This window comes from Delphinus delphis, chromosome 20, assembly GCF_949987515.2.
Source record: "Delphinus delphis chromosome 20, mDelDel1.2, whole genome shotgun sequence".
Classification (NCBI taxonomy): domain Eukaryota; kingdom Metazoa; phylum Chordata; class Mammalia; order Artiodactyla; family Delphinidae; genus Delphinus; species Delphinus delphis.
In genome coordinates this window covers 11407699-11433850 of record NC_082702.1, presented here as the reverse complement: position 1 = coordinate 11433850, position 26152 = coordinate 11407699, and the positions used below count along the sequence as shown (strand labels likewise).

Genomic DNA, 26152 nt, shown 5'->3' with positions numbered 1-26152 from the left:
GCCGCTATGAACATTGAGGTGCATGTATCTTTTCGAATTAATGTTTTTGTAGTTTTTTTGGTTATATACCCAGCAGTGAAGTTGTTGGCTCATATGGTAATTCTATTTTTAATTTTTTGAGGTACCTCCATACTGTTTTCCACAGTGTCTACCCCAATTCACATTCCCACCAACAATGTAGGAGGGTTCCATTTTCTCCACATCTTCTCCAATATTTCTTTTTTGTGTTCTTTTTTTTCCTTTAATATTTATTTATTTGGCTGTGCCGGGTCTTAGTTGACGCACAAGGGATCTTTAGTTGTGGCATGTGAACTCTTAGTTGCGGCATGTAGGATCTGGTTCCCTGACCAGGGATCGAACCCAGGCACCCTGCATTAGGGGCATGGAGTCTTAGCCATTGGGCCACCAGGGAAGTCCCTATGTTCTATTTGATGATAGCCATTCTGACAAGCGTGAGGTGATACCTCATTGTGGTTTTGATTTGCATTTCTCTGATGATTAGCCACGTTGAGCATCTTTTCATGTGCCTTTTGGCCACCTGTGTTTCCTCTTTGGAAAAATGTGTATTCAGTTCTTCTGCCCGTTTTTTAATTGCGTCGTTTGCTTTTTTGATGTTGAGTTATATAAGCCGTTTATATGTGTTGGATGTTAACACTTTATCAGTCATATCATTTGCAAATATTTTCTTCCATTCAGTAGGATGTCTTTTTGTTCTGACGATGGTTTCCTTTGCTATGCAAAAGCTTTTAAGTTTAATTAGGTCCCATTTGTTTATTTTTGCTTTTGGAGACAGATCCAAAAAAAATATTGCTGTGATTTATGTCAAAGAGTGTTCTGCCTATGTTTTCCTCTAGGAGTTTTATAGTATCCAGTCTTACATTTAGGTCTTTAATCCATTTTGAGTTTATTTTTGTATATCCATCATAGCTATGTTTTAGGTGTTTGCTAACATAAAATACATGTGAGAATCACCTGGGAGCTTTTCAAAATATAAAGCCCAGGTCTCACTCCAGACATACTGTATCAGCTTCTTTAGTGATGGTTTATAGGCTTATGAATGTGGAAAGTGTTCCCTAGGTAATTCTGATTTATACTCCTAACTAAAACCCACTGCTTTTAGACTTAAGTCTTACTTCTTATAGCAGAGGTTCTCCATCCTGGCTACACATTAAAAGTATCTTGGAAACTTTAAAGATTACCAGTGCCTGGGTTCCACCCCACACCAATTAAATGGAATCTGTGAGTGTGGTCTGAATACCAGTTGTTTTTAAAATTTTCCCAGTCGTTTCATGTGTAGTCCTATTTCCCATTGGATTTCTCCCTCTCTTCTCTTGTGGCATTTTCCATTTCTACTTCTGTATTATGATTTTTTATGTCTTCTCTCTTGTCTTCTGCTTTATATTCCCTGGGGTAGGGACCCTGTAGTTCTCACTTCTGTATCTTTCATGGGGTCTAACACTGAGACCTGTAGCACAGTAGGTGCTCCATAAGGATTCCGTGAACACATAAATTGGTCATCAGGAAAAGATTCTCGATCACAGGTTGGTCAGGAATCTGAGGTTTACACGTTAATGCTACAGGGTCCTCATCTTCCCCACGGTTGGAGTTTTTGCTTGTGATGACTGGTGTGGGTAACTGCTCCATGAGATAAGAGAAAGGACATTGCCCTGTTTGGTAGTTGATTTCAGGCATATTATTGGGACTAAGAATTCTATGTGTGTATGGGGAAGAGGATCAGGGATGGATAAGGAGACAGAACTAATTAGAATGGAGGAATAATACTAGAGAGTAGTGGGAAAGGAAGTAAGAAGTATTAGTAAAGAGGAAGAAATTTGAACTCATCTGGTAGACCAGGGGAGGTCACTGTAGGTTCTTGCGTAGGAGAGTGGACCAGTTTGTAGGAAGGCAATGAGGCAGTAGTGTGCAAGGGAGATTTCAGTAGACACCAAAGATGAGAATTCAGTACTGGAAGCAGTATTTCCAGCAGAGGTGTTGAGGGCCTGGGTTATTTAGGTGTATGGGAATGGAGAGAATGACATAACTGAGAGAAGTTAAACAAGGAATCAACAGGCTTCGACGATGTGCTTCGACGATGTATTGAATCTAGTAAACGAAAGAGCAAGAGCCGAGGAAGCAGTGGCGTCACTGAGAGGAATGAGTGACCTGTGGGGGAAAAGCCAGTTCAGATGGGGAGCAATTTCAGAAGGTATTTGGATGTGTCATGAGTTCTGGGAAGTAGACGGGCTAGAGATATAGATGAAGGAGCCCCCTGCAGAGAGGTCATGGAAGCTGTGGAAAGAGGGTGGTGTGGAGCGAGACAAGCAGGTCTGAGTAGGAAATCTGAGGTCGGGGTGCAATGCACAGGTGGGGCTGGCAGGAGGAGAGTGTCCAGAAGGAAGAAGTTGTGTGTGGTCTCAGATGTGGTAAAAGTGAACAATGTGAGGACGGTGAAAGTACCTTTGAATTGGCCAAGAGATGGGTGCTGATCTTCTGCTGCTTCCTGTGGTCTTGGGAAGGGAGCCAGCACTGCAGAGGGCCAGGAGAAACCAGGGCATGAGGAAGGAGAAAGACAGCACACGTTTCAATTGCTTGGAAGTGAAGGAAATGAGATAACAGGCTAATTAAGGAATGAAGGTTACCCAGGTTAGAAGAGCTCTGACCCTCTGAGGGGCAGAAAGAAAGGAACAAGGTACAAGGAAGAGAGGGTGCTAGAGAGATTTCTATACCCCTGAAGCCGTGGAGACTGTTGGAGTGAAAGCTGTATCGCTGCATCTGACTCACTGGAGCCACCTGCGTGGGAAGTGTGATTTGTCCCTAGTAAAGAGGCCAGGAGATCTTCTACTCATGAAATCATCTTCTGTCCCAGAGGAAGACAGGCAGCTTCTCCCAGGCAGGTTGGAGCTGTGGCTTGTTGCCCTAGAGAGACGCACTTTGTTAGCAGGTGTGCAAATGAATTGAGCGAATTCTCTGATCACTGGATCAGATACCATGTGGACTTAGAAATAGGCTCACGCTGACTCCCTATTAAGCAATTCCTGTTTCTTCTGCCTGTAAAGAAGACATTGTAGAAAATAGTACCAACTGTGAGGCAGCATGTTGATGCCTGATATATAATTTTTTTAATAAATATAGAGCAAATTTTACAAATAATTCAGAAGCGGCCTTAGCCAGGCAAAATTAAATTACACAGAATAGCGTGGATGAGGGGAGGTATATACAGTCTGTGTCAGGGTTAAAAAACCCTGAAAGGGGTACCTGAGTACAGAGAATTCCCAACCAACCCTCTTTGAGGGGGCCAGTTCCACACAGCATTAGATCAAGTAATGAATATGGAATAAAACCTTTCTCTCAACAGCCTCAAGGAGGTTCCATCCATGCAGAAGGAGGCTGGGTGGGAAGTAGACGTGCCTCTCCTTCTCCTGCCCGTCCTTTTTATGCTGACACATTGGGTCTCATAGACCCCATGGGAGAAAACAAATTTCAGAGGCTTTCACGAAGCCCAGAGCTGAGCTATAATCCTCCCCTTGTGTCCTAAGGAGCATCAGCACCAGTGCAGCTTTCTAGGTTGTAAACGAGGCCAGCTGCGTGGGTGGTCGTGTCCCCTTCAGGTGCTCCTGCTTCTCAAGAACCAAACACACCTTAGCAGAGGCCAAGGTTTCCTGAGAAGGTGAGTGGGGCAGATGGAACGTGCACAGGCAGAAACGTGGAATAGAATGGTGCTGATGGTTGGTCTGAGGTGCCTAGAAACTGAGCGAGATCCCTTTCTGGCCATGAATGTAGAAAACTGCTTCTTCTTATTTTCTATGTGGAGCCCCTGACATAAAAGGCTTGAGGAGCTTCTGGCCAGAGGGACTTGAGGGGTTTTGGTGGCGTCTTTCACCTAAGGCAGTCAGATTGGCTTACACAGCAAATTAAGTAAACAACCCCTTTCACATAGAAAGGAGTTACAACAATTAAAATTGCAGAATGTCTCAGAAGGAAGGGGAAAAACTCAGTACCACAAACTGTGCATTCTTTAGCAATTATTTAGATCATCTCTGAAGGGTAGCTTTCTGATTCCTTTCCCAAGTCCCAGCAGATTGTATGTGTTAAGAGCCAACTGCCCCCTAAAGCAATAACCCCTTCCTCTGTGGGCACTTCCTGGAGTAAAGCCCATAAAGTTATTTAAACGTACCTGCATTTTTTGCATTTTTTATTAGGAATTACTTATGGACCTAGACAAGTAGTTTTTTAGTTTCTTCTAGTAGGTTCTCTGAAGAAGAGTTTTCCAAAGGGCCTAGGTGGTGTTCTAGGTAAGCAGCAAGGTGTTTAGGCCCTGATCCTGGAGGTAGACAATCCTGACGGTAGACAAAGGTGTAGAATTTGCAGTCCTAAATTGGTTATATATGTATTTTCCTGTGGATTTATACTGGACTTTGAAGAGCTAGGAGGAGCTTTTCCTTTTCCTGTTTCTCTCTCTTCTTTTCTGGCACATGCATTTCAGTGCATAAGGACATAACTCTCAAGGTTATGGCAAATTCAAGTTAGACTCCAATAGGACAGGACTGGGGTGGGAAGGAATGAGTGTGCTCTGAATACGCAAGTTTAAAACTGGTCTAGGGCTTCCCTAGTGGCATAGTGCTTAAGAATCTGCCTGCCAATGCAGGGGACACGGGTTCAATCCCTGGGAAGATCCCACATGAGGCGGAGCAACTAAGCCCGTGAGCCACAACTACTGAGCTTGCGCTCTAGAGCCCGCACACCACAACTACTGAGGCCCACACACCTAGAGCCCGTGCTCCGCAACAAGAGAAGCCACCGCAGTGAGAAGCCCGTGCACCACAACGAGAAGAGTAGCCCCCGCTCGCCGCAACTAGAGAAAGCCCGCGCGCAGCAACGAAGACCCAACACAGCCAAAAATAAAAAACAAACAAATAAATAAATTTATAATAAATAAATAAAACTGGTCTAGGTCAGCAAATGGGAGGGGTGGACGTTCTGGCAACTCTCTCCCAAGGTCTGCTTTGCCAAAGTTCAATGACAAGGAAGGTTGGGTTTCCTCCAGACCTCCTCCTGGATGTACCTTTTCATCTACTGACACTGAAGGAAGGGGCTGTGACCTGGCAGCCAGGATGTGCGTCATTAGGGAGGTGCGGGGCGGAAGACACACTTCCTACTTTCCCTAAGGGTGAAAGAATCTCCTAGCGATGGGGATGAGAAACTTGGAATAAGTCAGTAATGCAGGGAACACTACTTCTTCTTCTTCTTTTTTTTTTTAACTTCTCAATAAACCACTTCTGTGGCTGTTGGGGATGGGAGGCTGAAGTTGGTTTCTTTGATTCCTGGGCATTGAAGTTCAGGGCAGAATATGCACCTTCGTCAATCTGAAAGGAATGAACAGCAGTCAATTAAATCAGTGTCGTAGGCCAGGCCCTCACCTTGTCCAGTGTGATTCAGCACCACATGCTTTCACCACTTTGAAACTTTTAGCTTCAGAGAAGGGCTTTTATTACCCATTTTCTCTGCTTACTAACATCCTGTTGAATGATCATTCGGAGAGAGAGATTATGGAATGCTACAGTGAAATACGATGATACAGCAATGAGAATAACTTAAGCACAAGGGCATACAATGAGATGGATGAATCTTACAAAACAATTTTGAATGAAAGAAGCCAGATACATGTAAGGACATACTGTGTTTTTCCTTTATGTAAGAGCGTAATCAGGCAAACTAGTCCAGTGCATTGGAAGTGAGGATAGTGGTTACTCTTTGAAGGGAAGTAACTGGAGGTCTTTTTTTGGCGGGGGGGAATGACATGTTTTATTTATCGATTTGGGTGCTACTTACATGGGTTGTTCAGATTGTTAAAATATGATTTAAGCACTTTTCAGTATGTATGTATATTCTATTGAAGGTTAAGATGAGAATATTCAGTAAAATTTATTAATAGACAGTAAAGGAACTAAGGCCTCAGACCCATTAGAATGGAAATGATCATTTGACAGTAAGGGCAGGATCAGATAGGAGGCAGAGGAAGAGAATGATCTAGTGCCTTTCTCGAGCTGGGCATTGTGATGAGGGCTTTACATTTCTGTCATTTAATTCCTTGACCTTCTCTTTGAAGTAGGCAGCATGCCCATTTTACAGAGGGCAAAGCTGAGGATCAATGAGGTTAAGTTACTTGCTCAAGGTCACAGCAGGATTGAAATACAGGATGGGAAAAATTCTAAAGTCAACATTCTTGCATGAATTAGACCCATGGGAGTGATTAACCAATACTTCTTTGTTTATTGTTGCAGTAAGGAACTTTGATCCAAACTTGATCTCCCATTTGTGTCTTCAAGAATAACCCATTCTACACAGAGATATTTTCATGAGAAAAAGAGCCAATGAAACTGGCTTGTTGGGTGAATTTTAGCCCTGACCTGGGGAAGCAAAAGAAGTTACCAACCCATGAAAATGCAGAGCTGACTTATGGCCTCAGAACGCGGTGTTCCTAAGCTGTTGTGCTTCTAGCTGAAGGAGGGGGCAGGTGGTGAGAGGGTGGGGTGGGGGGGTGGCCCATGATTAAGACTTAAGGAATTCACTTCCCTCAGTCTGCGGTCCAGACCCCAGGGCATGAGACCAAGGAGGGGCGGGGAGAGGCCTCAGTGCACTTCCGAAGATTTCTTCCAGTTCACAAGGCATGAGTTTTGCCCAGGTGTGTGTCTCTGCAGCAGGCTGCAGCGGCAGGGAGGGGTATTGAGGCCCACAGTACCCAGAGCACCAAAGGCAGGGAAAGTCTCACCAAAGGAGATGCCCGCATCCGTAATAGAGGCAGGAGGGGGAAGGAGGTAGGATGAGGGAAAGGCTCCTGGAAACATGTCCATCTCATGGCCTGCTTGGCTTGCCTGGCCTAGGAGGGGCGAGTGTCTCTCCCCCAGCTGTGTCTCAGAGGAATCTTACATGGCTAGGAAGGGCGTGAGGACCTATGCCAGTTTAAGCTTGGGAAACTGAGATCCCCTCTAATAATTCAGAAGGTAGGGATTCACTTGGAAATCCGGGATTCCCTGGTAGGGCAGGGTATATAGTAGAACATACGAGCTCTCACTAGGTGAGCAGGTTTACTTACTCTGGTTGTGGTCTGAGGATTTGTGCTCTGTGAGATCACGCTGGTCACTTGCCCTAAATAAATATCAGACACTGTAACTGCTATTCCCAGGCACAGGACCTTTGCTCCTTGAATTAGGAAGGACCCTGTCAGCATGACTCCTTGGGGCTCCTCAGTGTTCATTTATACCTTGGTTGGTCCTCTTTCCTCTGAGGACCTCCTCCTTCAATCTACCCATCATCCCTTCTGGTGTTTACTCCTCTCCTGCTTACTGGCTGTTCACATTTGGGGCCATTCATGCCAACTGCTTCTGAGCTTATTTCTACCCTGACACCTTTCCCCTTTTGTAGGTAGATGCTGTTTCTTTGTCACTTTATTTATTGCCCAGGAGGCCTTTGGTTGTTTCTACTTTTCTTAGGTTCTCTTCCTGTCCTGTCCCCTCCTCCTGCTACTGTTGTCGACAGAGCGCAGGACCCCCTTCCTCCTGCTTCTTTCATTTCCTCATTAGTTTTCCTTCTTGGACCTTGGCTTCCCTGACTGGGGACAGAGGGACATAATTGGTTCTGCTCCCTCTAAACCAGGTGGGGTTGGGAATAACTATGCCCAAGACAGAGTAGGGCACAGGAAGCATGAAGACCAGGGAAGAAGAGACCCATCAGAATTAGTGCCAAGAAGCAGGGCTTTAGGAAGCATAAGGAGCAGATCCATGTCCAGAGACAGAGATGAAGTCTCCTTCCCTCTCCCGAGCATGACGATTAGCCTCAGAGAAAGCAGAACAAGAGGAAAGGCATCATACCCTTCAGTCTATCTCATATACGGGAAATACACCAGGGGTGCTCTCAGAGCTACGCCAGCCAGGACTCCAATCACGATGCCGGCAATGGCACCACCTGAGAGGCCAGAAGAACTTCCTTGTGTTGAATCAACTGTCATCGAAAGAAAAACGAAGAGTCAATGAAGGTGACATTATTTTACAGTGGGAGGTGCTCTGCAAAACAACAAAACAAAATTTATTCCTTGTTCCTTCAAGGAATAAATTTTCTTTTTTTTAAAATGTTTTGTTTTATATTGGAGTATAGCCAATTAAAAATTTGTGATAGTTTCAGGTGAACAGGAAAGGGGCTCAGCCATACATATACATGTATTCATTCTCCCCGAAACTCCTCTCCCATCCAGCCTGCCACATGACATTGAGCAGAGTTCCCTGTGCTATACAGTAGGTTCTTGTTGGTTATCCATTTAAAAAAATTAATTTATTTATTCTATTTTTGGCTGTGTTGGGTCTTCGTTGCTGCGCGCGGGCGTTCTGTAGCTGCAGTGAGCGGGGGCTACTCTTCGTTGTGGTGCACAGGCTTCTCACTGCGGTGGCTTCTCTTGTTGCAGAGCATGGGCTCTAGGCGCGTGGGCTATATACTTTACATATATCTCATTTGATTCATGTAACCCTGCCAGATCGACATTATTTCCATTTCATAGGTGAAAAACTTGAGGCTTCCAGTGGTGAAAAAACGTGCCCATTGTCATACAGCTAACAGGTGGATCTAGAGTCAGGTAGTCCTTGACTGTAGGAGTACCTGATTTTATAGAGCCTAATGGTAATAGTAGTAGTAATAGCATCTAACAGTTATGGAACATTTTCCTCTGTGTGTGGCATTTTACCAAGAGTTTAATTTAATAGTACATTAAATCTTTGAAATAATGCCATGAAGCAGGTGCTTTTACTGCAATTTTCAGTTGAGGAATCTGAGGCTCAGAGTAGTTAATAATCTTGTGCCAGAAGTTTATAACTGTTAATGCTTACATTGAAAAAAAAAGAAAGATCTCAAATCAGCAACCGAACTTTACAACCTAAGGAACTAGCAAAAGAAGAATAAACCAAACCGTGAGCTAGCAGAAGGAAGGAAATAATAACAATTAGAGTGGAGATAAACAGAGAATAGAAAGATAATAGAGAAAATTGATAAAAACAAAAATTGGTTCTTCAAAAAAGATTAACAAAATTGACAAACCTTTAACTAGAATGCTCAAGAAAAAAAGGGAAGATTCAGATTGAATCAGAAATGAAAGTGGGAACATAACTACCAATTCTCAAGAAATAATAAGAATTACAAGAGTATTATGAATAATTATATGCCAACAAGTTGCATAACTTCGATGAATTAGACAAATTCCTAGAAACTCAAAAGCTACCAAGGTGGAATCACAAAGACATAGAAAATATGATAGACCTATAACTAAGAAGATGATTAAATCAGTTTAAGCATTAGACAAAATTCAAAATCCTTTCATCACACTCTAACTCAGAATAGAAGGAAATTACCTCCACATAATAGAGGCCATATATTAAAACCCATATCTAACATCATTCTAAATGTGAAAGCCTGGAAGTTTTTCCGCTAAGGTCAAGAACAAGATAAGGATGCCTGCTTTTGCCACTTCTCTTCAAAATAGTATTGAAAGTAATAGTCAGGGCTTCCCTGGTGGCGCAGTGGTTGAGAGTCCGCCTGCTGATGAAAGGGACACAGGTTCGTGCCCCGGTCCGGGAAGATCCCACATACCGCGGAGCGGCTGGGCCCGTGAGCCATGGCCGCTGAGCCTGCGCGTCCGGAGCCTCTGCTCCGCAGCGGGAGAGGCCACAACGGTGAGAGGCCCGTGTACCGCAAAAAAAAAAAAAAAAAAAAAAAAGAAAGTAATAGTCAGACCAAGTAGGCAAAAAAAAGAAGAAGAAGAAATAAAAGACATCGAAATTGTAAATGAAGAAGCAAAATTAATTGTTTGCAGATGATGTGACCTTATATAGAAAACCCTAAAAATGTCACAAAAAACTGTTAGGGCTAATAAGCAAATTTGGCAAAGCTGCAGGATACTAAACCAACACATAAATACAGTTGTATTTTCTATACATGAAAAGTGAACAGTATGAAAAGGAAACTTTAAAAATTCCATTTATAACAGCATCAATCAGAATAAAACCTTTAGGAATTAACTTAACCGGGTAAGTGACAGACTTGTACACAGAAAAACTGAAAAACAATTGTTCAAAAAGGAGAAAACATAGTAAGAGAAATTAAAGACATAAATAAATGGAAAGACATTCTGTGTTCACGGACTGGAAGATAATATTTTCAGATGACAATACTAACCAAAATGTAGTGGATGTATATGGGTAATGATTGCAAACCAATGTGAATGTACTTGATGCCACTGAGCTATAAACTTAAAAATCATTTAAATGGTAAATCTTACATACTTTTAATTTTTACCATATAAAGAGAGTGTGCCAGAAAAAAAAAATGTTGTACAAGGTCACAGAGTAAATGCCAGACCCAGGATTAGAAACTAATTGTATTTTTTCCAGAGATGGTGCTATTAAGATTTTGCCATCTGTTTACTATAATGGTCTCTTAACTGCTATTTTGCCCCCTGTGACCTCTATCCATTTTGCACACTGTTTGTAGAGTAATCCTCCCGGGAAGATGTAGCATGGGGCGAGTGGTCACTTACATTTCACATCCAGCATGAGGGGGTCACTTCTGCTGGAATTGCCCTGGTTGGAGACCTCACACTGATAATTCCCAGCATCCTCCCTCCTGACGGAGTCTATGGAGAGCTTGCTGTTGTCCAGGGACAGCTTCATCCTCTCTGTGAGCAGTAGACTCTAGCCATTGAAGAACCAGCATATGGAGATCCCAGCGTCATTTGAGAGGCAGGTCAGGATGGCAGGGTCCTTATGTTCTGTGATTGTGGTATTGCTGGTTCAGATGGAGGGCTGTGCCACTGGGCCTGTGGAGAAACAGAGGAGGTGACTGACTGAGAATAGGTCAGGGGCCTGGGGCCACGCTCCTTCCTCAGAGGTCTCAGCCACCCCTGGGGCCAGTGAGCTCTGTAAAGGTGATCAAGGTCATGGGGCTATCTTCATTGATGATCTGTAAGGGAGAGGGCTGCACCTCCTCTCTGAGGATTGGCCAGCAAGGTGATGTCTTAGAAATTCAGAAGGTCGGGGGTGTTTCGAGAATGTAACTAAAATGAAATCCAGCAATTCCACTTCTGGGGTATAGACCTATATATATATTATACATATATATATATATATATATATATATATATATACACACACACAATGGAATATTATTCCATCACGAGAAAGGAGGACATCCTGCTACAGATATTTGTGACAACACGGATGGACCTTGAGCACCTGATGCTAAGGGAGATTAAGTCAGACCAAGAAAGACAAGTACTGTATGATATCACTTATATGTGGAATCTTAAAAAGCCAAAGTCATAAAAACAGAGAGTAAAAATGGTGGTTACCAGGAGGAGACAGGCTGGGACGCGGACCCTATGCTGCAGTGCTGCAACGCTTGCACCTGGACAAACGTCTCCTTGAGCAACAAAATACAAAGAAACTATAAGGGGCTAAAAAAAATAACTGCGTGCATGCGCAGTTGGGGCAAAATCTGGACACGATACAAAGGGACCAAAAAGCCCTACTGCCACTTCTAAAGAGCTGGCAGCAAAAGCAGGGGGTCGGGAGCAAAATCGGGGTACTGCGCATGCCCCCTGCACACACCACCACCTGAGGGGTGGGCAAACCACATCAGCCCCTCCTCCAGCCCCACCGCTGGACACACCCCTACCCTCCCCCCATGTGAGGGACCAGCTCGCAGCCCCCTCAGAGAGCGAGCCAGCGAGGAAACCTGTTACTTGTTCTCATTCCCCCCTGCTGCAGCAGGGACCCCAATAAGGCCTTGCCTGAATTTCTTGGCTGGCCTCTGAGCAATTTCTATTGATTAAGGAGGCCAGGAACCTTGGTCGGTAACAAGGAGATGGGCTTGCCGGGGATAGGAGAGATGTTGTTTAAGGGTGCAGACTTGCAACAAATAGTAAATAAGCCATAGAGCTCTAACGTGAACAGAGACAACATTTTATTATAATCATCGAACTTGCTAAAAGACTAGAAATTAATTATTCCAACCACTAAAAAGAAAAGATAATTATGTAGTGGGATATAGGTGTGAAATATTGCTACAGTGGCAACCACAGAGCAATATATAAATGTATCAAATTAAAATACTGTATACCTTAAATTTAAACAGTGTTATATGTCAAATATATTCAATTTAAAACAGAAAAAAAAAAAAAAGAAAAACAAAGGCTTTTCTCAACCCAGAAAACCTCTCCACACAGGTAGAAGAGAAAAAAGAAAAAGTTTTATTACAGCATTAAACCAGAATGTGATGTGCACTACAGGCAGTTTGCTAAGAAATTGAAAGACCGAAAGAAAGCTCACTCCCTTATATAGCCAGACAGATACAACCCCCACATACATGTTCTTAAGGTAAACAGTAACTAGTCCTCAAGTAAGAGGACTTGACAGCACCATTTGTCACATATCCTAAATTCATCTGGTAATTGGGGGTGATTGTCTGTATTAGTTAATTTGCTTTATCCGAAGGAAAAATAAACTTCTCACATCTTCACGACTGGAGGTAGTTTTGCAACCTGGAGTGTGATGTCCACCTCAACTGGACTCTTACCCTCCCCCAGAATCTCAACCTTGGTAGAAGCAATTTTACTTTATTTATTTTATTTTTAAAAATTAATTTATTTTTAATAAATTTTTTTGTTTTTTTAAATAAATTTTTAAAAATTAATTTTTAATAAATTAATTTTATATTTGGCTGCATTGGGTCTTCGTTGCTACGAGCAGGCTTTTCTGGTTGCGGCAAGCAGGGACTACTCTTTGTTGCGGTGTGCGGGCTTCTCATTGTGGTAGCTGCTCTTGTTGCGGAGCACAGACTCTAGGTGCACAGGCTCAGAAGTTGTGGCTCACGGGCTTAGTTGCTCCGTGGCATGTGAGATCTTCCCAGACCAGGACTCGAACCCATGTCCGCTGCATTGGTAGATGGATTCTTAACCACTACACCACCAGGGAAGCCCAGTAAAAGCAATTTTAGAGAAAGAGGCAATGGAAAGAGAGCATGGAGGAGTGAGTGGGAGGTGAAAAAATAGAAGCAAAGAAAATATGTCCAGATAGTTGAAGATGCTTGACTGAGAAGGGAAGAGGCACTGAAAGGAATGGAAGACCGAGGAAGTGTTTTTCTTTCAGTCAGTGTCTTTAGAGGCTGTGAGGGATGGGTGACAAAACCAATGCAGAGGGGGAAGTTGAAGGCTGAAAGGCCACAGGCTGCCTAACCCACTGTAAGCCCATGAAACACCATCTCTGGATGTGAATGTCCACTTGGGGAATGAATATTTTCGATTCTTTAAAGTTCAAATCTGCAGTGCAAGTAACAGAATCAGGGTTTTAGGGTCAGGGTTAGGGCTTAGCTTGTTCAGGGTCAGGAACTGATATGAGATGTTTAGGTTTAGAATGTGGGATTGTATAGGGTCAGAGTTAAGAATCAGTCTGGTTCTGGGATCTGATTAGGGGTCGATATCCAGAAGAGACAGGCTGATCTTTAGATATTACAAACCTGAACTTCATTCTGTCTCTACTTTTTTTTTCTCCTTCTCCATTCTGTAGCTAATTTTCTTTCCTTCTATTCTTCATTTCTCTCTCTCTCTCTTCCTCTCTTTTCTCCTCTCTCTTTTTCCTAACCCCCCTTTCTCTCCCCTCTATCTTTGCAACTCAAACTAGAAGAATGCAAACAGCTTTAAAAGTTATTTCTTTGACTGAAATTGACTTTAGACCCAGCATGAATAATTTAGAAACCAAAGGAGCATTAGCTAGTTCAAGGCTCTACAAATAAATACGCAAAATCTAAATTCCGATACTATTTTTTAGCCCACAGTTGATTGTTTTTTGCAATGAATCAGTGACTTGCAATTGATTTTTTTTGGGGGCTGGGTGGGAGGACTGGAACAGAACAAACTTTATTCAATTACAAAAGAGGAGAAGCCGGAACCCAGTTTGCAAATTAATTTATCGGAAATTGATTTTTAAAACCTTGTAACGTTGTTTCACAAGTACAGTTAGGCAAAACCCTTAACTTCCTGTAAGAGGACATCAGACTTGGCTAATCTTGGCTAATCAACTGGTTCTGAAGAAGTAAAATCATGTGTTGATAAATGCAGATACATTTTAATATCAAACAGTAGGGTTAGTAAGCAATAGGTCATATAGGGAGTAGCCATAAATTATAAAAAAGAACAAACCATTTAAACCACAAAAGAATTATACTAGAAATTAACCCTAGCTTCCTTCCACCAAAATCTCCCAGTTGGAAATATAAAAAAGTTTTTCTAAATAACTCCTGGGTGATTGTACTTAGAAAATAAAGGCATTAACAGTGTCTATGTTTCAAACCCAGTATATTACAATATGGAACATCTTACAAGGTCCAATAGGATAATCACGGTGCAGAACTCCATGTTTTGGAGAAAATCTACGCCTTCTTCTGAAGATTGCAATCAGACATTTGGAAAGGGGCTCTAGGCTTATTACTGGGCCCCAGTGGAGTCTGGGTACCTGGTGCACTGGAAACACTAATCCTAGTATGAAGGTGTTTGGAGCTGGGGTCTTTGGGAGGTCATTACGTCATGAGGGTAGAACTCTAATGATGGGATTAGTGCCTGTATTAGTCAAGGTTCTCCAGAGAAACAGAAGCAGTAGTGTATATATGAATATATAGAAACAGATTTATTATGAAGAATTGGTTCATGAAGTTATGGAGGCTAAGAAGTCCCAGGATCTGCTGTCTGTACCTTGGAGGCCCAGGATAGCTGGCAGCACCAGTTCAAACCTCAGGCCTGAGAACCAGGGGAGCCAAGGGTATAAGTCCTAGTCCAGGTTCAAAGGCCTGAAACAAGGAGGGCTGATGTCCCAGGGCAGGAGAAGATGTATGCCTCAGCTCAAGCAGAGAGCAAATTCTTCCTTCTTCTAGCTTTTTTTTTTTGCAGTACGCGGGCCTCTCACCGCCGCGGCCTCTCCCGTTGCAGAGCACAGGCTCCGGACGCGCAGGCTCAGCGGCCATGGCTCACGGGCCCAGCCGCTCCGCGGCATGTGGGATCTTCCCGGACCGGGGCACGAACCCGTGTCCCCTGCATCGGCAGGCGGACTCCCAAACACTGCGCCACCAGGGAAGCCCTATTCTCACTCTTTCTCCCTTTCCCCTCTCTTTCTCACAGACCCACATCTGGCCTCTGCAGCCACCGACAGACACCCCTGATTCTTCCCTGTCTCCCTCCTACCCAGCATGCTAGAGCTAGTTTGTGCAGGCTTGCAAAAGCCGATTGTTAAATATTTAGGAATTTTGCAAGCTGGTTGTTAAATGATTGGTAGCTTAAAATCAGACATGGTAGGAGTATTTACACCATAGAAATAGGCCGATGTTCCGAGGCAGGGTTTGTTGATGCGGTTTTTCTGAAAAGCTGGTCTTCTAGCACACCACTGTGCCATCTATTTCTGGCAAAGACACTTGGCTTTGCTGAGGAATATCCTAATTCTTTGATAGAGATTCAGTCTCTACCCCTACCCCCGCCCCACCATTCCTCAGCTCCCTCCTGGGTGGCGGGGAGATGGAGATTCTAGGGCCTGTGTTGTGCTGGGAGGGGAGAGAACAGTAGAAGAAGAGAAAGCATGAGGGAAGTAAGTGAAAAAGAGAACAAAAAGGACAGCAGTATAGAAAGGAAAGAGAAAGAAAAGGGAAGTAGCAGGAGGGCAGAGGTTAGGATAGGGAGAGCATAACGACCAGCCAAGACTCACCTCACAGTGTCTTCACGGGCACTTGGGCCATTTCCTCACTTGGGGCCAGAAGGTGGCCAAGGTGCTATGAGATGAGGAAACCGCCTTCACAAACTGTCCTGAAACAGGATGTGGGTGGGGACCCCCACAGCTGGGCTCTGGAGGAAAGAGGGCTGGGGACCTGGACTGGTGAGGTCTAGGAGCCAGGATGCCTCCATCTCTAACTGTGGAGGGACTGGGGGCCCAGACTCCTGGATCTGGGGAAGGAGGGAGGATCCAGACTCTCCCTCGACCTCACTCGCCAACCCTCCAGCCCCCACCCTTCCCCACCCCTGCTGCCTTTAAGGTGTTGAGACTCAGACGGAGGCCCAGGCCCCATTTAGCAAGTCCCTCCCCTCCCCACCCCTTTCCTGGACTGCCTTGAGTGAGGCGAGATATAAAAAGGAGGAGAGAGCAGGAGTGCGGGTTCCAGCTGCCCTGATCATGAGCCCTTTCCTGCTGCTGGCCCTCCTGGGCATCACCGTGCCCGGTGAGTGAGGACCTCAGACGGGAGGGGACTCTGGAGGATAAGCTAAGACTGATTGGCTCTTCCCATCTCAGGAGTGCAGGCCCTGACCTGCTACTGGGCGACACTGATGTCTGTGAAGAATGCATCGGAACTGCCCCTCCAGTGGACGGCTAGCCAGAAGCACTGTGAGGAAGGCTGGAGCTGCCAGGAGGTTCTGATGCTGATGGAGAACGGTAAGGAGGGCCCGTGGGCCCCCGCCCGACTCCCACCCTCTTCTGTGCAGAGACGCTCCTATCGCCCCCGCTCCTAGGGCATATTCTGTGTACAAACTCGAAAGCCTGCTCCCCCCAGTACCAGGAGCTGTTCCCTCCTCGGCTGCCCAGTGGCCTGCTCTGCAGCCTCTCACCCCAGAGCACGAGGCACATCCGCCCTCTAGTCATGACCTCACCCTGGCCCGTCTCTCTCTCTTGGTCCAGGACCCTACGTGTACATGGTGCTCATCAAGGGCTGCACCCAGGCAGCCGATCACGAGGACCTCATCACCCAGCACAGGGCAGGCCCCGGCCTGTCCATCACCTCCTACACCCGGGTGTGCCGGGAGGACTTGTGCAACCACCTGTTCACCAGCCTCCCTCTCTGGGCCCCGCACCCACCCACAGGTGCCGGAGGGAGAGGAGGAGGGTGTTTGGGAGGAGGGAAGCCACGGGGCTGAGGCGCTGGGGTGAGCACGCTGGGGATGCTCCTTTAGAATCCCTCCCTGCCCACCTTCCCCAGCACAGCTCCTTCTAACAGTCCCGGAGCAGAAAACTGGACCGCTCTTCCCATGTTCAACCACCCACCTCCGACTCTGGCTCCGGCCCTGACCTGGTACCAGCTCCTTCTTTCCATCCCACTGGATTTGGTCCACGCGTGTTCTAGTCAGGGTTCTGGCATTTCCTCCTCCTGAGTGAAACGGGCCTGTGACTTCCCACTGTCTTTTTCTGTCTGAGACCGTAAATCGGGTTTGGGGCTGTGTTCTGCGTTTCTCTACTCTTTGGCATCTTTTGTGGACACGGGCGTCTTGTCTTCTTGGACTGTTTAGTGGAACTTGTGGGTGAAGCCACTGGGTCCTCCCCGGGCACCGCTCCCCGACTCGTACCACCTCCTGCGCTCAGTCCCGGACGCCCCTTCCCAGATCTCACGTCCCCTCCTCAACCTTGCTGTCTCTCTAGCTCACGTTCCAAATGCCCCGCACCCCAGGCCTTCATGAGAAGAGCTCGAGGAGGGCACATTTGGGGGACACTAGGGAATTGATTCTTGGGGACCAGCAAAATGGGGGAGGGGTGGAGGGAAGGCACACGGTCTGAATTCAGAGCCTTCTCAGTCCTGCCTCCCTTTCTCTGTCACCTCCCCAGCCCTGGGGTCTGTGCGGTGTCCAGTCTGCTTGTCTGCCCAAAGCTGCCGGTCTGCAGCAGAGCTGACCTGCCCCGCCGAGAGCACGCACTGCTACAGTGGGCACCTTCTGCTCCGTGCTGGTGAGCCGGACCGAGATCTGAGTCTCTGGGGAGGAAAGGGAGCTGAGGTCTGGGACCCGGAGGAGGTCTGGGACCCGGAGGGTGGGCCTGGCTTCCCAGAGCTGCGCCTCCCGCATGAGGGATGGATGGTCCCAGCAGCAGTGTCTCCCTCTCTCCCCTCCTCTCACTTTCCACAGGGAACCGCTCCACCCATCTGAGAGTCCAGGGGTGCATGTCCCAAGCAGGCTGCAACCTGCTTAATGGGACTCAGGAAATCGGGCCCATCAGTCTGCAGGAGACCTGTGATTCTGAAGGTGAGTGTCATACCCACAAGACCAAATGCCCTGCGCCGCGGCCTCGGGCCACGATGACCCTGTGAAAGGCGGACATCCAAACACATCCCACCAAAGCCAGCATCACGTCATTCAGATATTTATTACTCACTCAGGCGGATGTGATGTAAGGGATTCTCCCAGTAGGCGCTTCAGGTGAGGATGCCAGTAAGAGGTGTCCAGCTTAAGGGGAGACAGAGGGTGCGTGGTCCAGGGGACATATCTATAGGACAGGAGTCCACTGGTGGGTGTTTTATTTGTTTTTGTTTTTGTTTTTTTGCGGTATGCGGGCCTCTCACTGTTGTGGCCTCTCCCGTTGCGGAGCACAGGCTCCGGACGCGCAGGCTCAGCGGCCATGGCTCACGGGCCCAGACGCTCCGCGGCATGTGGGATCTTCCCGGACCGGGGCACGAACCCGTGTCCCCTGCATTGGCAGGCGGACTCTCAACCACTGTGCCACCAGGGAAGCCCCTGGTGGGTGTTTTAAATGATGCTGGGCCTGTCCAGGTGGGAGAGGGGCAGGGGAGCAGGGAGGAAGGCCAGAGGGGCAGAGAGGGTGGGCTGCCTCGCGTGCCACTCTGTCCATTGGCTGCAGAAGTGAGTGCAGGTGTGCCGGCTGGTTTCCTTGCTGGGAGTGACTTGCTGCTTCCAATTCTACTTCTCCACACCCCCGACCTTGGGTAACCCTGGGTCTTCCACTTCCCCTTGACCACCGTCACCCATCCCCCACCCATGGTACTGGAGCACCCCAGCAGCCATGCTGCAGAGATAAAAGATCAGCGAGGATATCAAGGGTGCTTCAGGTGTGACAGGAAAAGTAAAAGCCAGACGGGGACACGGGGAGGGTCCCCACTTCCCCGTGGAAACCCAGCCAAACCGTACACCGGTGGATGAGAGTGGCCTAGAGCGTCTTGCTGTGAAGCACCTGCCGTGGCAAGGTGGGGCGTGGGGTCTTAGGAAAGTGGGAGAAGGGTCTTCCCTGTCCGAGCTTCAGGGAGAGAGTTGAGTGAGTTCAGCAAACGTTCCTCTTGTTTGGATCTCTCTGGCTGGACTGGGAGCCTTGAGGACAGAGCCTAGATGTCACTGACACCAGGCTTCCAGCCTCGGGCAGCACAAGGGCTGGCTGAGGATGGGCACCCAGGATGCATTTGCTGACATGAGTTTGTACAGGATTCCAAGGTCTGTGGAGACCCCAGAGGACTCAGACCCTGGCCCTGCCCTAAAGGGCTTCCAGGACCAAGAAGGGAGACATCGCAGACACAGATGGTCACAGGGCTGTCATGGAAGTGGGTCTGGGGGGGCCTCAGAGAAGGATGATACTGATGTCCTGGGAGGGGCGAATCAGGGAGGGCGCCACAGAGGAAGTGACCTATGAGCCGTGTCTTAAAGGTGAGCTGCAGTTTATTCACAGAAGAGGAAAAGGACACGAACAGGCAGAGGAAACAGCATGGACAAAGGCTTGGAGGTGGGGGCAGCCCGCTGGTTTGAAGAGGGGTCCCTTGGCTCTGCCTGAGGAGGGGCTCATCGAGAGGATGGGGTGCAGCTGGGGGTGGTGGGTGATCACAAGTTTTCCAGGAGGAAGGAACAGCGGGTGCCAGGCCAAGGAGGCAGGAAATGCCCTGCTGTGTCTTGGGAATGGATATTGTTGGGGGAGCCGAGAGGTAGGCGGGGGGTCCTGGTGGTGGGTCAGGTGTCTGCCCAGCCAGACTGAGGGGCTGGCCTTTCTGCTGAGGGCAGTGGAGCTGTGGAAGGGTGTTGAGCAGAGGAGAACAGAGTCTGAATCTTTCCTTCTCATTAATGCTGGTTTACTTATCTGGCCTTCGTCTCTGGGACTAGGTAACATTCATAATTCAGAAGGCGTTTCCGAAACAGATCAGATGTGCGCCACGCACACCACACACCATAACGCACACAATACACTCAGGAGACACAAACACACACTGTGCCAAGTACACACCACACCTCACATACTGCACACGGCCCTCCTTAAACCTCACACATCCCGCACACACCACAGACTTCACACACTACATATAGCACATGCCACACCCAGCACACAGACCACACTTCACATGCCGCGGACAGCAGACACAAACAAAACACAGGCACACGGGACACACAGCACGCCACACCCATGCAACAAACATATACCACATACCTCACCAAAACACTGTATCACTGTACACACACACCACACATCACATACCATACACACACCATATACATTTCACACATTCCCATACTACCCCACACACCCCACATACCCACTGCACATCTACACACATCCCATATATGTACGCTCTCAAACCACACACGTCACATAAAACACAGCCATCAGGCCACAAATGGATATCCCTAATCTATGTCCATATTCTGTTGGCTTTCAGCATCAGAGCCGGATCTTGGACGGTGCATTTGTCTTCCCTGGTTAAGTTCAGTTCGGTAGTTTAGCAAATATCTATTGAGCATCGGCAAGGCCAGGCATGAGAAGATGGGGTACAGCGAGATGTCAGGGAGTAAGTGGAGAACAGAAGGGCATCTCAGGGAGATAGAACAGCTCCTGGAAGGCGTGGGGTTAGGAGAGGACGGGGTGCCAGGACTGGGTGCAAAATGGACCACCGCAGGAGCCCATACTAAAGAAGAACCAAAGGGCTGGGATTGTAACAGCCTTGACTCTCCCGCTAAGGAATAGGATGGTGGTCCCAGTGAGAGCAGTGGGTCGCACAGTCAGGGAGAGCACAGCCTTTAAGAGCTGAGCGTGTGAGTCAGAAAGACGTGGGTTTCTGTCTGGGCTCTGCCGCTGAACCAGCGTTTGAGGATTACCACCTCTTTGAGCCTCTTTCGCCAAGTTCAGGGAGGAGGAGATAACCCCAGACAGTCAGGGGTCGCAGAGTATACAAAGGCCCTGGGGTGGTATGTGCCCGCCATGTGTTCAAGGAAGAATCCAGAGGCCAGTGTGGCTCCAGCAGAGTGATCAAGGGGAATAAAGATATTTAAAAAAAGAAAAGAAAAGGAAATGGGGATGACGAGGATAACACCACCTGCTTGGTGCGGGCCGGGGGCCAGGGGGCCAGGAGGAAATGAGCCAATCCAGGCGAGGCAACTCCTTGGGAGGCTTAAACGGGTTAATCCCTGGAAAGTAGTCATGGCAGCCGGGCACCTCAGTTAAGTGTTCAGGGCGCGCGAAGCGTCTGAGTATTTTTGTTTGGAACATAGGGTTTCTCAGTTAAAAGAAATCTGCGGTGTCAGGCTGCCCTCCTTATTTTCCAGATAAGGACCCTGAGGCCTGGAGAGGGAAGTAGAGATTGGCTCATGCTAAGGAAGAGCCATCCATCTCTCTCACACCCAAAGGGAGGAGCAGCCGTCCCCAAGGGGGGTTGGGAAAAGCCCCCGCGATGTTCCAGCAAGAACAGGGGAAAAACTGGGGGTGGGGCTCGGACTTCCTGTGTCCCTGCTAATCTGAGGCGGAGGCACCCAGCGGCTAGAAGGCTTGGAGGGCGAGTCAAGAACGTGATCATCTTCCGAAGCGCAGGACCAGGCAGGCCCCTGAATCACCCAGACCCTGGCCATTCTTTCTCCACAGCTATGCTGACCTGTCATCGGGGGATCATGCTTCAGACTTCTCAAGACCTGGCTCAGGAACCTGTCACGTGGTCCACGAATACGGAGCAGCTGTGTAATCGTGGGGAGGTGTGTCAGGAGACGCTTCTGCTCATAGATGTAGGTGTGTGGGCTGCCCAAGAGGGCAAGACCCCCGCACGGGGTCCTGCGTCTCGCTGCCCTGGATTCTGTGCCCTGAATCTCCTGCCAGGTTCCCCTCATGCTTGCAGTTCCAAACCCAATTCTCCCTCTTTCTGCGCCTTGGTTTCCCCTTCTGAAACCTGGGGCCGAGGTGATGGCAATCGTAGTACCTACCCTGCTGCGTGGTCGCTAGGCTGTATCCGGTAGTCCAGGCAAAGGGCTGAGAGAGCTGGCACAGAGTAACCTCAGTGACTGCATTCAAGGTCTAATGAGCTGCCCGTTGTGTGCCAGGCACTGTTTTAGGTGCTGTAGATCCCATCGCATCTGCCTTCTTGCCACTTTACGTGCCAGTGGGGAAGCAAAAAAAAAAAAAAAAAAAAAGAGTAAGATACGCCTATGGAGGTAAGAGCTATGGAAAGAAATCCAGCAGGGAAAGGAGATCAGGAGAGTGAGGTAAAGGTGGTAATTTGCTCTCTGAGGATGCTCTAGTGAGAAGGTGACATTTGAGCGAGAACTGAGAGGTGGCAGAGCTGGGGGAGGACCCAGGCTCTGGCCCCGGTCTTCCCCGTGCACTCACCGGGACCTGTGCTCCCGTCCTCAGAGGACCCGCATCCCACCTCTGCCTGCTGTGCGAGGAACCCCTGGCTCTGCCGCCTTCCGAGTCTCCCCTCCCCCCACCCAGCTTTCACTCTGTCACCCCTCAGGACCCAGATCGCTCCTGGTGGGGAGCAAAGGCTGCAGCAAGGCCAGGACACCGGATTCCCAGGCTATCTCCATACACTCGGGGCCGCCCGGAGTGCTCGTCGCCTCCTTTGCCCGGTTCTGCACTTCCGACAGGTGCAACTCGGCTGCCAGCAGCAGTGTCCTGTTGAACTCCCTCCCTCGTCCAGGTGTGGGACCCCAGCGGGCTGGGTGGGACCGGGGGTGGGGAGAGATGGGGCCCCAGAGATACACTCTGGGGCTCAAGGAGGGTGGCTAAGAGCTAAGAGCAGAGCTGTGCGCCCCCAACTTTCTCTCTGCTCCCCAGCTGCCCCTGCCCCAGGAGACCTGCAATGTCCCACCTGTCTGTCCGTCTTTGGATCCTGCACACAAAACTCTGATACTGTGACGTGTCCTAAGGGCACCAGTCATTGTTACCAGGGTCACATTTTTCTCAGGGGAGGTGAGTGCTGAAGGTCAGGTCCCAGGGATGAAGGGGCTGGGGGCCTCAATTCACTGGTCCTGAGGCGGGAGGGTGCTTGAGACCCTGGCTTATGCGTTTGAGGGTGGAGGGGGCTGGGGACCCATATTTTCTAGGTCGGAGGGAGGAGGGGCCTAAGAGCCTGGTCTCTTGGTCTGAGCGGGGGAGGGTCTAGGACTCCTAGGGTTTAGGAATTTAAGCTGAGGAAACCTGAGCCCTCTCTGACTCATATTCACTCTCCAGGTGGGCTGAGCTCCCCAGTGGGCATCCAGGGCTGCATGGCCCAACCTTCCAGCTCCTTATTGAACGGTACCCAGAATATTGGGGTCTTTTCTGTGATTGAGGACCGTGATGAGGCTATAGTGCCAGATGGAGCTGCCCCTACCCTAGTGCCAGATGGAGCTGCCCCTGCCCCCTACCTGGCTTGGGTGGCAGGGCTGGGACTATCCCTAGCCCTTTGGTGTGGGGCGCCCTCCCTGCTGACCCCATTTCCCCATGATTCTTAGCCCTTGCTGACCCCCTAGCCCAAACCCCCCCTCTGACCTCATAACTAAACAGCCTTGGACACTGAATTATTTCCCAGTCCTCTACACGAGTTAGCACCCACACCCACCCCACGTACTGTATGACCTGATGACAGGGCCTCGGAGCAGCTGAACTTGCCCTGCGGGAGGGTGGACATTCAAGCAGTGGCCCCGTGTGTGTGAAAATAAAGACACTGTCCTTTCCCCCAAATGCTGCGGTTTCCCTACGTGAGGGGAGGGGAGGGCTCCCAGAGATCTGGCATGAGGGAGGAGAGGAATCCGGTGACAGATTCACCATCTCAGGCTGTCCTTTACTGATCTGGTCCACATCCCCATTGGACCCCACTGGGTGGCGGCAGAGTCTTCAGGTTGCTGCAAGTAAAAGTATTTGGGCATCGCCATGACTTGGGAGGCGAAGGTGCACCAATGAGGCTTCTATCCCAAGTAGCCAGGGCCTCAGCACCAACAGCGGCTCACCCCACTTGAATAACTTAAGAGTGTGTGTGAAGCAGGGAAACAAGAGGCTTTGCACAGTTTCCTGAGGCTGATATCATTGGGGCTGTTATCATCCTAGGCCTGAAACACTGAGGAGAAGTCATGACCATTACTAGAATCTGGAGGGGGTGGTGTTTAGAGAACGCTGCCTGACAGGATCCCTGATCCCAGGCTGAAAACCCATCCAGCCCACAGCGACACTACGGGGAGGGAGCTGGGGAATTAATACCCCAACCTCACTCAGTGTCCGCCCTCTGGTCTCCTGTTGGGTCTCCCCATTGACTGAACCCAGCTGGAAGGCAGGAGATCCCATTGACAGTCCCCACAGCACAGGGCAGGGGAAGAAGCTGAGAGAGTGAATTTGAAAAAGGGAACAGAAAGTGTCCAGCACAGTCACCCCTCTCCTTTGTCCACATGAAAATCAGAGTCCTCAATACAGAAGACACAACTCCCATCCGTTACCATATTGTGCTAACGATAATGGGTCACACACCCACAGCGTTAGACAACCAGTTCTTCATGTACCACAGTGAGAGGAAGATGGGGAAAAACAGCATATAATGAAGATGAAAAGGTCCTGACTGTGTAGCTGGTGGTGATCAGAGCTGCCCGCTCCTACCACCCATTCTACGTTCTCTTACCACCTGCCAACACCTCCTCGGGACAATTGGTGTGACACAAATCTTCATTCTTAAGGGAAGTAAGTGTTCAATGGTCTTGTCCTTATTGGCTCTTGGCCACTTTCTGCTGAACAGGGCCACCGGCCAAGGAGATATTACCGCCAACGCGTCCCTTGGCTTCCAAACATAGTCTTCCTTGATCCAGCAACCCAGCCTCCCTCTGGTGGTGAGGTTCCCTCTGGCCATCAGCAGAGTGGCCCTCGTCTCTGCCTGTTGTTTCAGCAGCGCAAGGAGCACAAAATGGGGGCAGTCCTGGCTTCCGACTGATTAGAGCTCTGATGGGGTTCCTCACCCACACCAAGCCCAAGGTCACAGAGACCAGGAGCAAAACTTCTTTAAGCGGGTTGTCAGGTGTACTAGTGGGAGGGGACACTCCCTTCTCCTCCCCTGATTCATGGACCCCTGCATTCTGGCTCTGGGAGAGGTGACACGATAGACTGGCCACTGGTTCAAGACATACAGCATCTCCTGTTGGGTGGCAGGGTGCCTTCTCTCACCCAGTGCCCTCATCAACCATCACGGCCATTCCACCCTTCCGCTAAGTCAACTGTCTCTGTGTAGTGGGGCACCTGGAAGATCAGTGAGCTCCGTGGATGGGAGTTAATTGCCTCACTTCCTTTGCCTTAAAATATGTCCTCTAGCTGGAAGCAATACTTCATGGGATACTGTAGCAATAGAACAGACATCTTCTAAGTTCCCAAATGGCAGCGTTGACAGAAGCACTGAGTACGAGGAAGGCAAATCAGAACCCACACTGTGGGGAGAGAGCTCAGTCCGCTCGAGGGTGGGGTGTGTCCTGGGTAGTCCTGCTGTAGAAAGACGCCATAACAGGCTTAGAGTTGGCCTCTGCCTCTGTTGGTTTGGGCACTGAGTACGGTCAACAGCCAGGTCACCCTGGGGAGAATTAGCCCGTCTGTCGTCACTATGGGGAGCCTCCACCGCCCACATGGCCACTTTGCACATGGGCCCAGTGTGCGAGCACTGATGGGAGAGAAGCCGCCTGACACTGTCCACAGGATACCAAGGGTACCCATGCTCAGGGCATGGGTTCTGGTGGGCATTCGTGTGGGACGTGAACATCTTCACACTCTGTGCCCATCCCCAGAGGACCTCACATGTATCCCCCCGTCTTCATTTGATACCTTTCTTCTTATCAAGTCCTTGATCAAATGGCTCACCAGGGGTCCATGCCGAAGTGGACTTGAGGACCTCTCTCCCTCCCACAAAGTGGACCCCTGAATTTTGCCGCCTGAGGGATTTCCTACATCACTCTTTCAGGACCACACGTGCGAGTGCTAACACGGCAGCTACCCACTTCTGCCTGGCGCCAGCCCACACTGCAGTTCCATCCATACACCTAGTCTGTGCTTTCTGTCCTCTGTAAACAGATCCCAGGGAATCCCCATGAGCTCATAGGTGTGGGTGGGGAAGAGGCAGG

At 48.7% G+C, this 26152-nt stretch overlaps 1 protein-coding gene and 1 long non-coding RNA gene across 2 annotated transcripts; one reads left to right on the top strand and one right to left on the bottom strand.

Moving 5' to 3' along the window:
* Positions 1-7820: 7820 nt before the first annotated feature.
* On the bottom strand, positions 7821-22313 carry LOC138413918 (uncharacterized). Its single transcript, XR_011246322.1, has 3 exons — positions 22010-22313; positions 10577-10855; positions 7821-7998 (listed from the first exon to the last, which is right to left on the bottom strand). It is a non-coding gene; the product is annotated as an uncharacterized lncRNA (long non-coding RNA).
* Positions 16245-23731, top strand: CD177 (CD177 molecule). The gene is made up of 9 exons (XM_060000581.1): positions 16245-16290; positions 16362-16502; positions 16746-16928; positions 17664-17783; positions 17960-18076; positions 21678-21818; positions 22540-22725; positions 22863-22997; positions 23259-23731. Exons 1-9 carry the CDS (start codon positions 16245-16247, stop codon positions 23519-23521), a joined length of 1332 nt encoding a protein of 443 aa, XP_059856564.1. The 3' UTR covers positions 23522-23731.
* The last annotated feature ends 2421 nt before the right edge of the window (positions 23732-26152 follow it).